At 39.5% G+C, this 13,508-nt stretch overlaps 1 protein-coding gene across 2 annotated transcripts in view; it reads left to right on the plus strand.

Annotated features, from left to right (window-relative positions):
• Window positions 1-13,508, plus strand: part of LOC126237139 (UDP-glucose:glycoprotein glucosyltransferase) — a 128,530-nt gene that overhangs the window by 101,013 nt on the left and 14,009 nt on the right. For both annotated transcript variants that reach the window (XM_049946967.1, XM_049946968.1), the window contains exons 17-20: window positions 7,432-7,641; window positions 7,914-8,138; window positions 10,207-10,374; window positions 10,458-10,632. In XM_049946967.1, the coding sequence (XP_049802924.1) occupies window positions 7,432-7,641; window positions 7,914-8,138; window positions 10,207-10,374; window positions 10,458-10,632 (778 nt within the window). The remainder of the gene's footprint in view (window positions 1-7,431; window positions 7,642-7,913; window positions 8,139-10,206; window positions 10,375-10,457; window positions 10,633-13,508) is intronic.

Consider the following 13,508-nt stretch of genomic DNA (forward strand, 5'->3'; position numbering starts at 1 on the left):
TTGCAACACTTCAGTTTATTATTGACATGGAAGCCCAGGAACTTCTCACTTGTATATGCTCCTTAATCTCTATTTCTTGTAGTTTCGTTTTTGTTTGAAAAAGGTCCAACAACTCAACTCAACTGCAGTAATACAGATAAAGGATACAAATTCAGCTATTGTGGGTCAGAATAATCAGTTTTTGACAATGTAATGTAATTGGATAGATAAAACAATCTACTACCAATCAGTGGCTAGAGGAAGCGTGCGCGCACGCACGCACACAAATTCAACTAATGCAAGGGGAAGAAAGAGTGGTTGAAGGAAAAGGACTGGAGAGATTGAGAAAAAGGGGTACAGTTCGGAAAAGTCATCCAGAATCCTAGGTCAGAGATGGGATGAGAAGGAAAGACTGATTGTTGGAGACCATATGGGATTAGATTTGAAAATCTGAGAGCTTAAAGGTGGGAGACAGAGTATCATGCAAGACAGAGAGTACTGCTGAAACATTGTGCATGAGCTAATAAGAGTGAAAAGCTAGTGCGTTGTATGTAACAGAGATGGGAGGGAGGTTGGCGAAAAAGAGAGAGGTCAGAGAATGAATGATGTAGAAAACAAATGGAGTGAAGAAAGGGGTGGTCACTTTGAAAAAATGCTAAGATGGAAGTAATTAATGTAAATTAAGTCCAGGTGGGTGGTGAGAACCAAGGATGTGTTTTAATGCTAGTTCCTACCTGTGGAGTTCTTAGAAGCTGGAGAAACTGATGTCTGGGGGAAGAATCCAGATGGCGCATGTGGTGAAACAGGCACTGAGGTCAGACTGTCATATTGTAGAGCATGCTCTGCAACAGGATATTGTGTGTTGCCGGTATACACACTCTGCCTATGCTGATCCATCGGAATTGACAACTGAGTGGTAGTCAAACCGATGTAAAAGGCTGTGCAGTGTTTACCTAACAGCTGGTATATGACAAGTGTCACTTCACAGGTGGCTCTCCCTTTGATAGTATGTGTTTTACAAGTTACAGGGCTGGTGTGGGTAGTGGTAGGAGGTTGGATAGGGCAAGTCTTGCAGTGGGGACAGTCACAAGGGTAGGAGCCATAGAGTAAGGATATGGATGAAGGAGCAGCATGGGGTCTGACAAAGATATGCAGAGATTGCGAGGAAGACGAAAAGCTATTCTAGGTGTGGTGGGCAAAATCTGAAACAGAATGGATCTCATTTCAGGGCATGCTTTTAGAAAGCCATGGCCTTGTCAAAGTAGCTGATCAATACATTCAAGACCAGGATAATACAGAGTGACAAGTGGTGTGCTCCAAAGTTGTTTTCTGGACAGAGCAGCAGTACTAGAATTGCATGTGATGGCCCGGAAAATCTACTTTTGAACTTGGCAAAAGGGGTACTTATGTCCAGTGAAGGCTTCGGTGAGAATGTATTGATGCAAAGAGTCTGCATCTGAACAAAAATGTTTGCCTCAAATGCCAAGGCTGTTTGGGAGGGAATGTTTGATATGGAGAGGATGGCAACTGTCAAAATGTAAGTACTGTTGTTTGTCAGTAGGTTTAATATGGACAGAGGTGCGTAGCTGGCCTTCAGTGAGGATGAGGTCAACATGATGGAAAGTGGCATGAGATTCTGAATAGCATCATGTGAAAGTTAATTGGAAGAAGGTATTTAGAGATTCCAGGAATTATAACAGGTCAGTCTCGCCAAGAGCCCATATGGCAAAGATGTCATCAGTGTTTCTAAACCAAACCAAGGACTGAAGGGTTATGGATCCCAACAAAGCCCTCTCCAAGTGACCCATGAAAAGATTGTCACAGGAAGGAGCCATCCTGGTTCTTATGGCCGTACCCCTGATCAGTTTGTAGGTGTCCCCCTCAAAGGTGAAGTAATTGTTGGGAAGTATAAAGTTTATTGAGTGAGTGGGAAGGATGTCATAGGTTTGGAATCAGTTGGATGCTGACTGAGGAAATGTTCAGCAGCAGACACAGTGTACATGGGGGATGTTGGTATGGAAGAAAATGGCATCAACAGTGACAAGCAAGGTGTGTGGTAGGAGAGGGAAGGGCACGGATTTCAGATGATCTTGGAAATGGTTGGTATCTTTGATGTAGGATGGAAGTCTTTGTACTATGGGTTGCAGGTGTTGATCAACTAAGGCAGATGTATGTTCGATGGGTGCTTTGAAGCCAGCAACTATAGAACGCCCAGGTTGGTTGGTTCAGTGGATCTTAGGAAGAAGGTAAAAGCTGGAGGTGCATGGTTTGGTTGGGGTGAGAAGTTCTATGGATTGAGGTGTTGGTCCTCTTGAGGGGCCTGAGGTTTTTAGGAGGGACTGTAGGTCAGTTTGAATCACAGGGATGGGATCTTGATGGCAGATGCTGTATGTAGAGTTGTCATACAACTGGCATAGACCTTCACTAACATACTTGTACTCCTTTCAGTCAAGTACCACAGCGGTAGATTCTTTGTCTGCTGGGAGCACAACGATGGGCATAGGCAGAGGGTGTATTCTGGCAACACTCAATATCCTGTTGCAGAGCATGCTCTACAACGTGACAGTTGTGACCTCAGTGCCTGTTTCTATCACACATGCCATTTGGATTCTTTCCCCAGATGCCAATTTCTCAGAACTCAGTGTGTGGGAACTAGCTCAACAACATGCACTTGAACCCCTCTTCTATAGTGGTTTTTTAAGCTTTCCTTCTGTTTTTGGTTTCCCCACTTTTTTGAGCTTTGCTCCCATTGCTGCTGGTTTCCAGTTTCATTTTTTTAGCTTTTCCTAAGTCACAGACCAGGCGCTAATGACTGTAGCAGTTTTGCATCCTAAAACCATAAAAAAAAGTGCTTGGTTCTCACCACCCAGTTGGCCTTAATTTATGTTAATTCCTTCCATCTCGGTGTTTCTTCCCAGTAACTTCTTCACTCCATTTTAGTTTTCTACATCTCTCATTTTCTGACCTGTCTATTTTTCACTGTCCCCCCTCCCACCTCTGTTACATACAGTGCACTTAACTTTTCACTCTTAAAAGTTGTGCACAATGTTTTAACAGTAATCTGTGTCTTGCATATTACCCTGTCTTCCACCTTTCAGCTATCAGGTTTTTTACCCCTCCTCCTTCCACTTCAACTCTTCTGCCAGAAGAAGGAGCCTCTGGCTCCCAAAGCTTGCACAAGTTAAATTTATTTGTGTGTGTTTTTCTCCTGTCGCCGCCTGGTGAGTAGATCATTTTATCTGTCCAATTATTGATTTATGTGCAATGACACAATGAGTTTTTATAAGACTGAGGTTTAAGCTGCTGGCTGTGAACCACTTGTAACCATTTTCCACTATTACTTATCTATACCTGGTGCATGTGTTTGGCTCTTTTATCAATATACATGTGTCATCAGTAAACATCAGTTTTTTTGGAGAATTATTTAATGCCCCAGATAAACGATTCATGGAGACCCAGAACAAGAGTGGGCGAAGCACTGAAGCTTCTTCACACCATATTTAATGTTTTCCCATGAATTCAGTTTTGTTCATGTTGCATCATTTGCTAGTATGGAACTGTGTTTTCTTTTGATAATACTCCACCCATCAAGGGGAAGGCCTTTATTGACTAATTGTTTATATGGTCAGGCAGAGAAATGCCTAATGGTCTTCTCAGTATCCATATTTTGGCAAGGTGTAATGAGTACACAGCACTTCTAGGTATGGGCCAAAACTCACTACTATATAAAACAACTGGCCTCACCATTGTGTGATATATCTTTAATTTTAAGTAGATAGGCTTCTACTTATCCCAAGAACATCAGTGACATCTCTGAATCGCATCCATGTAGCTTTGATTCTTTCTCACACGTCCTCATTGACATAGCTGTCACTCTGTAGTTGGGAACCTAGGTATCAAAGTGTATCCACCTTGGTGACAGGAGCTGTTTTAATAATGTATAATTCCAGGAGATGGAATCATTTTGTGGTACTCAGTCTTGTGGGTGTTCAAACGGAGGCCAAATCTTTGCAGACACTCATACCATGTGTTGACTTGAGTTTAAAGTTCCTTCCAGGTATGTGCCACAAGCATTGTATCATCAGCACATTGTGGTACCCATTACAGTAATAGAGCAACGGAGACGGAGTTCATTGAGCTGTGATGAACACCAACTGCCATATGAAAGCTGCTAGGCGTGTAGCGCAGTGCAGCTGGCTCGTGGTGCTATTCTACAGCATTGTTATCCAGTTTATGTTAGTTTTTGAAACTTGGTGATTATGAAGAGCATATCAAGTCATCTGCAGTACTTCTCAAACGAACACTGTGTCAAGGTCAAATTGACAAAATGTGGTGACCGCCTTTTCTCGCAGGATTTCTCTTTTAGCTGAAATGCAGCAAAAATTGCGTTTTTCATGCCACATTCCTTTACAAACCTATATTGGTTTACTGAGATCTGATTATGGTCCACAGCCTGTTGTCAAGGATACACTCGAATATATTTAAAGGGTGTGAGAGGAGCTGGATTGGATGGTAGTTCATAACATTCAGCAGGGTCACTCTTGCCCTTAGAAACAGATGCTTGGTGCTAGATGACCGATCTGTGGTATGTAGCTGCAGTAACTGATTAGAGTTGAATTCTGCCACCTAGGGGATCACTTTGTTGCTAGGTCTCTTAGTTCTCCATGTCTGCAAGAAGGTTGTCTGGCCCTGGAGCCTTTCCATTCTTCATGTTTCAAATAACAGCTTTGACCACTTCTGCCATAATACATGGAACTGACCCAGTTGTGACATTCCCTTTTGGTATTGGTGGGTGAGGAAGTTCAGTATTAGATATCTCACTGAAATACCCTCACCAACATCCCAGAATCCTCTTGATGTCATGGAACAGCTGACTATTTTTATCTTTCTTCACACCTGTAGTGTTCTACATCCAGACCTGCTCTACATAGTGCTCAGGCTAGTCAGTAGATGATTTTGTCTCCTTGTTAGTCGGTTGTATAAATGTTGGTGGTGATTTGCTTCGGCCTCTGCAATGACTAGTTTTGTCTCCTCCTTGGTGATAATTATGAAGATTCTTCTCACTCTGGGAAATTTGTAACTGTTTGAAAGTTGCTTTTTTGTGTGGACTTTTCCTACTGCTTCGTGTGTCCACAACTATGTCTGTCTGTCAATTCTGCGTGTACCTCGCAGCATCGCATCAAGCTCAGCTTAAGCTACACTAGTACGCAATTATTAAACAGTGGCAAAGTGCAATCAGTATAACCAGAATCAATGGGAGTGTAAACAGGTCTTCTTCGACTAGTTGGGGGGTCAGTGACTGCAAATGTGAGACAGAGTATGTATGTCCAACTGATATTTTGCTGTGGAGTTTTTCATTCACTGCAACAGCAACTCCTAGGGTTTTAGTTGTTCCATGATTGATCAATTTATACCCTTCCCCATCATATCTGCATTTCTGTCCTTTTCATTGTCTCTCTTGTAGGCAGGCTACAGCGACATGAGATGTTAGGATTTCTGCCAGCTCACGAATGTGGACTGACAAAGTTCCAATGTTCCAAGCACAAATATGTAATAATTTATTTTGGGTTCAGTCCTTTAGCCAACTTCATTTGCGGATGATCTCATGTTGACCAGGTGAGACCATTGCACATTGCTTCTGGGGGATGACCTGATATTTTCCAGTAATGTAACTTGGGCGAGTGACCCATGAGTTGTGACAATAATTGCTCAACCGACCTGTCACCAAGCATTGTATAGCTTACGCCAGGTTTAAATTAGGCCACTCGCTATGTGGAGTAAGACGCTTTTTGTAGGTGCTTCTCTGGAGTACAGAGTACAGGTTTGCCCGCTCCACCACTGATGCCTTACCAAAGTCCACCTTCTCTGCTGCAGGTGCCTTAAGAAGAGGTTTATCTTCCTCCCACTCCTCCTTCCCCATCAGTTGCGAAATAAGGTTTCAGACTTGCAACTGGCATAGCTGGATTCAGAAAAAAAGAAAGAATCCTAATATGTTCCATTAAAATTGCAGCAGACACAGCTAAACTTTACAGTAATCAAAAAATTATGTGCCAACTTTTAAAGGAAAATTGTAGCAGTCTTTGTTTCTCCATTTTGTTTGAAATTTGATTTAAAATCGGTGTTACTGAGAAAGGTGGCACAACAGCATAATTAAAACTGCATTGTAATGGTGAAGTATTTCATTGTGTATTATTCTTAAAGTGAATAACAGTGTGAAATTTAGAAGTCTATCGATAAAATGCTGTACTTAAAAATGGGAGTGGTGTCTGACTATTCTCATTTAGATTTTACTTTAAACTACTTCAGACAAGAATGAGATTTTCACTCTGCAGCAGAGTGTGCGCTGATATGAAACTTCCTGGCAGATTAAAACTGTGTGCCCGGCCGAGACTCGAACTCGGGACCTTTGCCTTTCACGGGCAAGTGCTCTACCATCTGAGCTACCGAAGCACGACTCACGCCCGGTACTCACAGCTTTACTTCTGCCAGTATCTCGTCTCCTACCTTCCAAATTTTACAGAAGCTCTCCTGCGAACCTTGCAGAACTAGCACTCCTGAAAGAAAGGATACTGCGGAGACATATAGGTAGGGCGATTGCAAATGTTTTTACTTCAGACAAGTTATATAGTAAGATATTGCATTAGAAGAGCATATATGTATTTTCATTGTAGTAGCATAAATGTTGTTGGATGTTTGGAAATGCACATGTTCCCCCTCCCACCACCCTCACCTCCCCCCCTCCCAACCATATTGTGCTGGCTGAACACACAATACTGGGGTTGTCAGATGATGTAGCTAGACGGAGAAAGAAGTAAAAGTGGGATGGGAGTTATCCTTACACCACATCCTTTGTTTCCACAAACCTCCTGATCCTAATATCTGTTAACCCACTTCATCAACACCCTGTACCCAACAGTCTCCTCTTCCTCTCTCTCTCTTGTCACCACCTCCCGATCCACACCTCCATGTCATACTCATTGAGCAATACACAAACTCACTGGCTCCGGTGCCTCTGTGTTACACTCCTAACCTGTGGGTCTGCTGCCTCTCTCCCCACATTTGTATTATGCACACCGGCTGTCTCCCTGTGAACCACTAGCTACCCCTCCCCAACCCCTCATCGCACTTCTTGCCTGTTTCTCCGTCTACCTACCCCACCTGACACAACCCCTCATTCCAATCCATCTGCCAAACTGAAATCCCGGCACTGTGTGTTCATCTCGCACAATGTAATTGCATAGGTTTGAGGGTGCATTTGTGGGTGGGTGTGCACACGCAAATTTTCATGTCTGTATCTGAAAGCTTGCGACCTTCCTTCATTTGTGTGTGTGTTGATGACTCAAAGCTTCTGCTATTCAGTTAGTGGTTTCCTTTATACCTGAAATATTTGACAGTCAAATATTTCAGAATCAGCAGATGTGTGTTACTGTGATTTCTTTTCTTTTTTTTCAGTTTTTATCGATTTGTGTTGGAACCAGAAATTCAGTTTGGTCCAGATGGTCAGATGTCTGCTGGCCCGATAGCTCGTTTCAACAACATGCCAACTAGTGTTCTTCTAACTCAGAACATGCACGTACCAGAAAACTGGTTGGTTGAGGTGGTGCGCAGTCCATATGATCTTGATAATATTCGTCTGGATGATGTTGGAAGTGGTGTGCACAGGTAAATAAAATCTCTTTCAGAATTAATGTAAATAATAACAGATAAGTTAAATTAGAAGTTAACACATGAATGATGTTATGTGCCAAATGGCCAGAAAAGTTCCTGTTAATGTGTTATTACTCAATATGTACACTGTCTTTCTCTTGTCTGCAAAATAGATCTCAAGATCAACTATTTTAGTGGTTACAAAAATTGTTTTACAATATGTTGTCTTATTTTAGAAGTTAGTAATTTGTGGTAGCTTATTATGTGACTGGATGTTTACATTGCAGTGAATTTGAACTGGAATATCTGCTACTGGAGGGTCATTGTTTTGATGCTGTTTTGGGGAACCCACCAAGGGGTCTGCAGATTACGTTGGGCACAGAGACACAACCTGTAGCTGTGGATACAATAGTTATGGCTAACTTGGGCTATTTTCAACTGAAAGCTAACCCTGGAGCTTGGATTCTGAGACTCCGTCAAGGTCGCTCATCAGATATATTCGACATAGTAAGGTACGTTAATTTCTGTAATGTAATGAGTTATTAGTAGTTGTAGTCTTGTTTTCTTATACTTACAAAGAAACATTACTTTTTAAATGTAGGAAGATACAGTTTGAATCTCATACTTGAAATCCCAGGGCCTTTGACCAGGGCAATGGAGGCTCAGTGATTCAGTAAGACTTAATCAGGATTGAGATAGTTTGACTTTTGGTGGTGGAAACCATTTTTATCAGTAGAATTCACATGTAATGGAGAGATGTAGCAGCATACAGTTCACGTTAAATGTGTTGTGTTCCAATGATGAAAGCACAAATCAGTCTGCAATGTACAACTGAATGAAAGCATTTGCCACTTCCTCACCTTCTAGTGATATTCTTCAGCATAGTACTTAAGGTAGGCACATGGCATGCTTACACATTAAGAAATTACCTACAGCTACACTCTGCAAACCCCTGTGAGGTGCATGGCAGAGGGTACATCACATTGCACCAGTTATAAGTGTTTCTTCCTGTTCCATTTACATATGGAGTGTGGGAAGAATTATTGTTTGGATGCCTGTGTGCATGCAGTAACTATTCTAATCTTATCTTCATGATCCCTATTTGAGTGATATGTAGGGGGATGTATATAACTAGAATCATCATTTAAAGCCAGTTTTGAAACTTTGTTAATAGACTTTGTTGGGATAGACATAAACTATCTTAAAGAGTCTTCCAGTTCAGTTCCTTTAGTATCTCTGTGACACTCTCTCATGGTTTGAACAAACCTGTGACAATTCGTGCTGCCCTTCTCTCTGCAAATTCATTATCCTATGCTAGTCCTATCTGGTATGGATCCCACACACTTGAACAGTTTTCTGGAACTGGCCGCATGAGTGATTTGTAAGCAATCTCCTTTGTAGATTGGTTGCACTTCCCCAGTATTCTACCAAACTGAAGTCCACCACCTGCTTTACCCACAATTGAACCTATGTGATCACACCATTTCATATCCTTGTAAACTGTCACATCCAGGTATTTGTATGAGTTGGCTGATTTGAGCAGTGTCTCATTGATGTTATCGTCATAGGATACTACATTTTCTCTTTGTGAAGCGCAAAATTTTATATTTCTGAACATTTAAAGCAAGTTGTCAATCTCCGCACCACTTTGAAATCTTATCAAGATAGGTAGGTTTGAACTCCCTATCAAGAAAGTTATAGCTCCAGTTTTGTAATATTCTTTGGTCTGTTATTCAGTACTGATATAAATACAGTAGTAGAATGAGCAGTTGTATTGATAACACTTATGCCATTCCGAGGGACATCTTGCCCAGAGGAGCAAACATTGTCTTTGACATTGACATGTGTAATTGAAATCCTGTTGTAATCTGTTAATTTATTCTCATATGAAAAAACTGTGGACATCAACAGAGAGATTCTTATAATGAATCAGTTTAAAAGGCAAAATGAGTAGAAACATGTGGGGAAGCTGTTTTACTCTTGGCACTTGTACTTAGCTTCTACTCATATATGTAAGTGGTACACCATGATGTGGTGAGAAACGTGCAGAATTGTCATTACATCATCTAGAAACTTTAATATTAGTATCTTTTTCAGCAGAATTAAAAATTTACCAAATATTTGGGTTCTTTCTCAGTTTATTGTACTGCGAATGTTGTATGAAAAGCCAAGGGTCCAATGCAAACTTTGAATGACCTATGGTAACCAGTCACCTCATAGTAGATGTGTATAATTAAACTGATACCATCCATGCACCAGAACAAGTCTCTACAACTTGTAGGCATGTCAGGTAGCTCCAACATTACAGCTTGAACTACCAACACTGCCGACTGATGTATGTCACTGGGACATAACTGCTTGTGTTGTGCATGCACACATTGCACTTCTTACTAAGCCCTTCATCCCTCTGATCAGCACACATCTCGTGATACAGCCATAGTATATATAACAATTCAGATTATGAACTCGCAGCTTCAGCTTCATAACACTTTATTTTAATTGTGAGATTCAGTGGCTACTTTATTGTATTTTGAATACAATTATATTTTTAACTATGTTAATGTTTTTATTGCCTTGTAGTCATGAGGGAACAGATACTCCTGCTGATTCTGAGGACATAAAAGTCTTAATTAGCTCATTCCGTAGTCATGTCATCAAATTAAAAGTTTCGAAGAAACCAGGAAAACAGCACATGGACTTGCTCGCTGAAGACGATCAGAATTCGGGAATATGGAATTCAATAACAAGGTTGTATAACTTACCATTATTATTATTTTTGTTGTTGTTGTTACTATTATTGCAAATTACTTATGGAGATTTCACCTTTACAGCACATTTGGATCGAAGTCTGATGATGAGGTAGAAGATAAATTGAATATTTTTTCTTTGGCATCAGGACACTTATATGAACGTTTCTTACGCATTATGATGCTAAGTGTCCTGAAGCATACGAAAACACCAGTCAAATTCTGGTTTCTGAAAAATTATCTCTCGCCAACATTTAAGGTAACAAATGGTTTGTTATTCTGTTACATATGTATTTTGAAATGGATAAGGACCTCTTAGTGTAGTGGTTATTTTTTTAAAGTGTATCAAGTAGACTGAAATTTTGTTATTGTTGAAAAAATTCATTAAAATAAAGATAGTTTGTCAAAAAAAAAAGGTACTCTGTAAAGCTAATGGTGAAATATACCAGCATTTAAAATCTCAAACATATTGATACGTAATGAAACTGGTAAAAATTTCTCAATTCTTTGTTGTTGCTGGCTGTATTAGAAGCACAAAAAAAAGGTGCTGAATGAAAAATTAGTAGTTGTAAAAATATCTTTATTCTGTTTTGCCTACACTAATGCTAAACAGAACATTCCATTCCACAAAGCAAACTGACAGGCTGGAAAATCATTATTACTTTTTTATATTTTATAGATATTTCCTTCCTACTAGTAGCCACGTAGCTAGCAAAGTGTTAACTTTGTCCATTGTGCCTATCGCGAAACTACATATTATGACTGCTGCTGGCTGTTAACACATCGGTACATCTTTTGCTCATCACTTGCACTTCATTGTTGTTAATAGTGCTTCATTGCCTCCCTGTCTGGATGGCATTGTCCCTTGTTTGTTATTTCTTTGAAGGAATGGAGGCTTATTTTGTTCTGGGTGGCTGCACCATTCCATACATGTCAGCTCTCTGAGGTACAAGTATGTCATTGAATTAAGGAGGTTTGTGATACTTACAAGAAGTCAGTAAATTAACCTGTGTTTAGAGGTACCATCAAGAAGTGGAGGTAACCTCAGTAGATTACATTAAATTTTGTAACAGCAATAAAATGACACAATTTAAAGAATTTTAGAGACTGTGGACTCACATTGCAAGCACTTAATTTTAAATAGGTCATCAGTGACCTCATTGATATACTGCAGAGTTGTTGCATGTATGCATTACAAGTATATTGTGTGAATGGTGAACATTTATCAAGAAATCATTTGATGATCTTTAATCACTTTCAATGTTGCCAAAGTATGTGCAGGATTTTATTTAGGAATAACAAATTACTTCTTGACTTTTCCTTAAGAGTCTGAAAATAGTTCTGGAGCTCCGAATCACCAATGTTTTCTCCACTATTACTACATCATTCTCAATTAACACTTTTCCATCTGGTGACACCACAGTGGTGTTGCACTTTGCCATCCGTACGTCTCGTACAAATTGATTCGCTTGGTGCCGGAGGAGCTGATTCTGATTACTTGGCTTGTCACCGGCCGTTCTTGACATTATCAGGAGATTGTAAATTGTTAAGTTTTACTAATCTCATCATTAGTTCTCATAAGTTCTCAACCCTGTTCCCCTATTTTCAGGAAATTTCAAAGATACACATACGTAAATAAAAGATTTGTTTGTTTCATGTATTTGTATTATGTTTGGTACTTAGTGTTTCTCTTTCATATGATATGCATCAATAGCCTCCAAGACGTAATGCAACTGCACAAGACTTGCACATTAAGTTTGTTGTTCTTCTTTTTTCTGTTTTTGGAACATACTTGGCAGTTTCTTCATTTTCATTTATTTGTTTCGGAAATAAGTATTAATTGGTGTTGCTTAATGTGACTGGAAAGTCTGTCAACTGGATCAGGTGACACATACGATGTAGTGGCAACCTCTCAAGTTTTGCTCAGAAGCAGGTACATTGTCTTTTATCCACGAATTGGACAATTTCACTAAAAAATTGTGAAATCGGAGACTCTTGGGTTCTGTATTGAAATATTGACATGTATGGAATGCATTAAATAATGTGCAATTACAGAGGTACATGCAAACCTATTTTGACCATTTTATAGTTTTTCTGTATGTAGGCTAATAACAACTCAAATATTGGTCTGCCCGGTCCACTTCTTTCATGTATTTGTTGTAGTTAACACACTTTCAGGTTTTTTTAAATTGTGTAATTGGTTTATCTACATTTTCTTTGAGTATCAGTCAAAGTGGCATTATGTAGTGTAGAGATCATTCGTATCATTTTAGTTTTCGAAGCTCTCCATACCTGCGCGAGTACTTCACCTTTCCGTTGACGACAAGCTTCAATCATATTGACTTTTGTGTGCTTTAATTTTTCTGGAAATCCTCTATTTTGCCATATCGTTCCACAAACTCGAATTTTCTTTTCAAGTAACTTCTCTACAAATTTTACAGTGTTATAATAATTATCCATGTAGAGGTTATGCCGCTTTCCATAAGAAGGTACCAATACTTCCATCACTGTTTTTTCTAAAGGCTATACAGCGCCAGAATATATCTTGAATGAGGAAATTTATCCCATACTTGAATCACACAGCATCCGAATGAGTATACCATATTTCATAATTTTCTACGGATTGTAAACGTTAAATTTTAACTGTCCGTGCCACTGTATCGTTCCTTCATCAGTTGAGATTTTTTGACTTGGATTAAAAGTTTCTTTAAACTTTTTGGGAAAGTAATCAATTGCACTTTGAAAAACTGGTCGGCATTATCTGGTTTATTATTGTTGTCGGAAAAATGTAAAAATGATAATATTTGTCTGAATTGGTTGCGGGACATCGTTTTGTGAAATATTGGTGTTTCAATCAATGGATTCGATGACCAATAATCATTGATCCTTGCTTTTTTTTACAACTCCCATAAGTATAGCAAGCTCAAACCATTTTCTAAGTTCGGGTCCAGTAACGTCGACAAAATCGGCATTTTTTAAATCCAATTTCCTTCTATTGCAATTTTGACTGTAGTACATGTTGGTTTAGTTGCTAATATATTCAGATAGATTGTTCCCAACATATTATTCTAAGATATCCTTGACACTCTGTGTATCTTTGGGAAATATGTTTGGACCTGGACATACTTCAAATTT

The sequence above is a fragment of the Schistocerca nitens genome, chromosome 2 (genome assembly GCF_023898315.1).
Source record: "Schistocerca nitens isolate TAMUIC-IGC-003100 chromosome 2, iqSchNite1.1, whole genome shotgun sequence".
NCBI lineage: Eukaryota > Metazoa > Arthropoda > Insecta > Orthoptera > Acrididae > Schistocerca > Schistocerca nitens.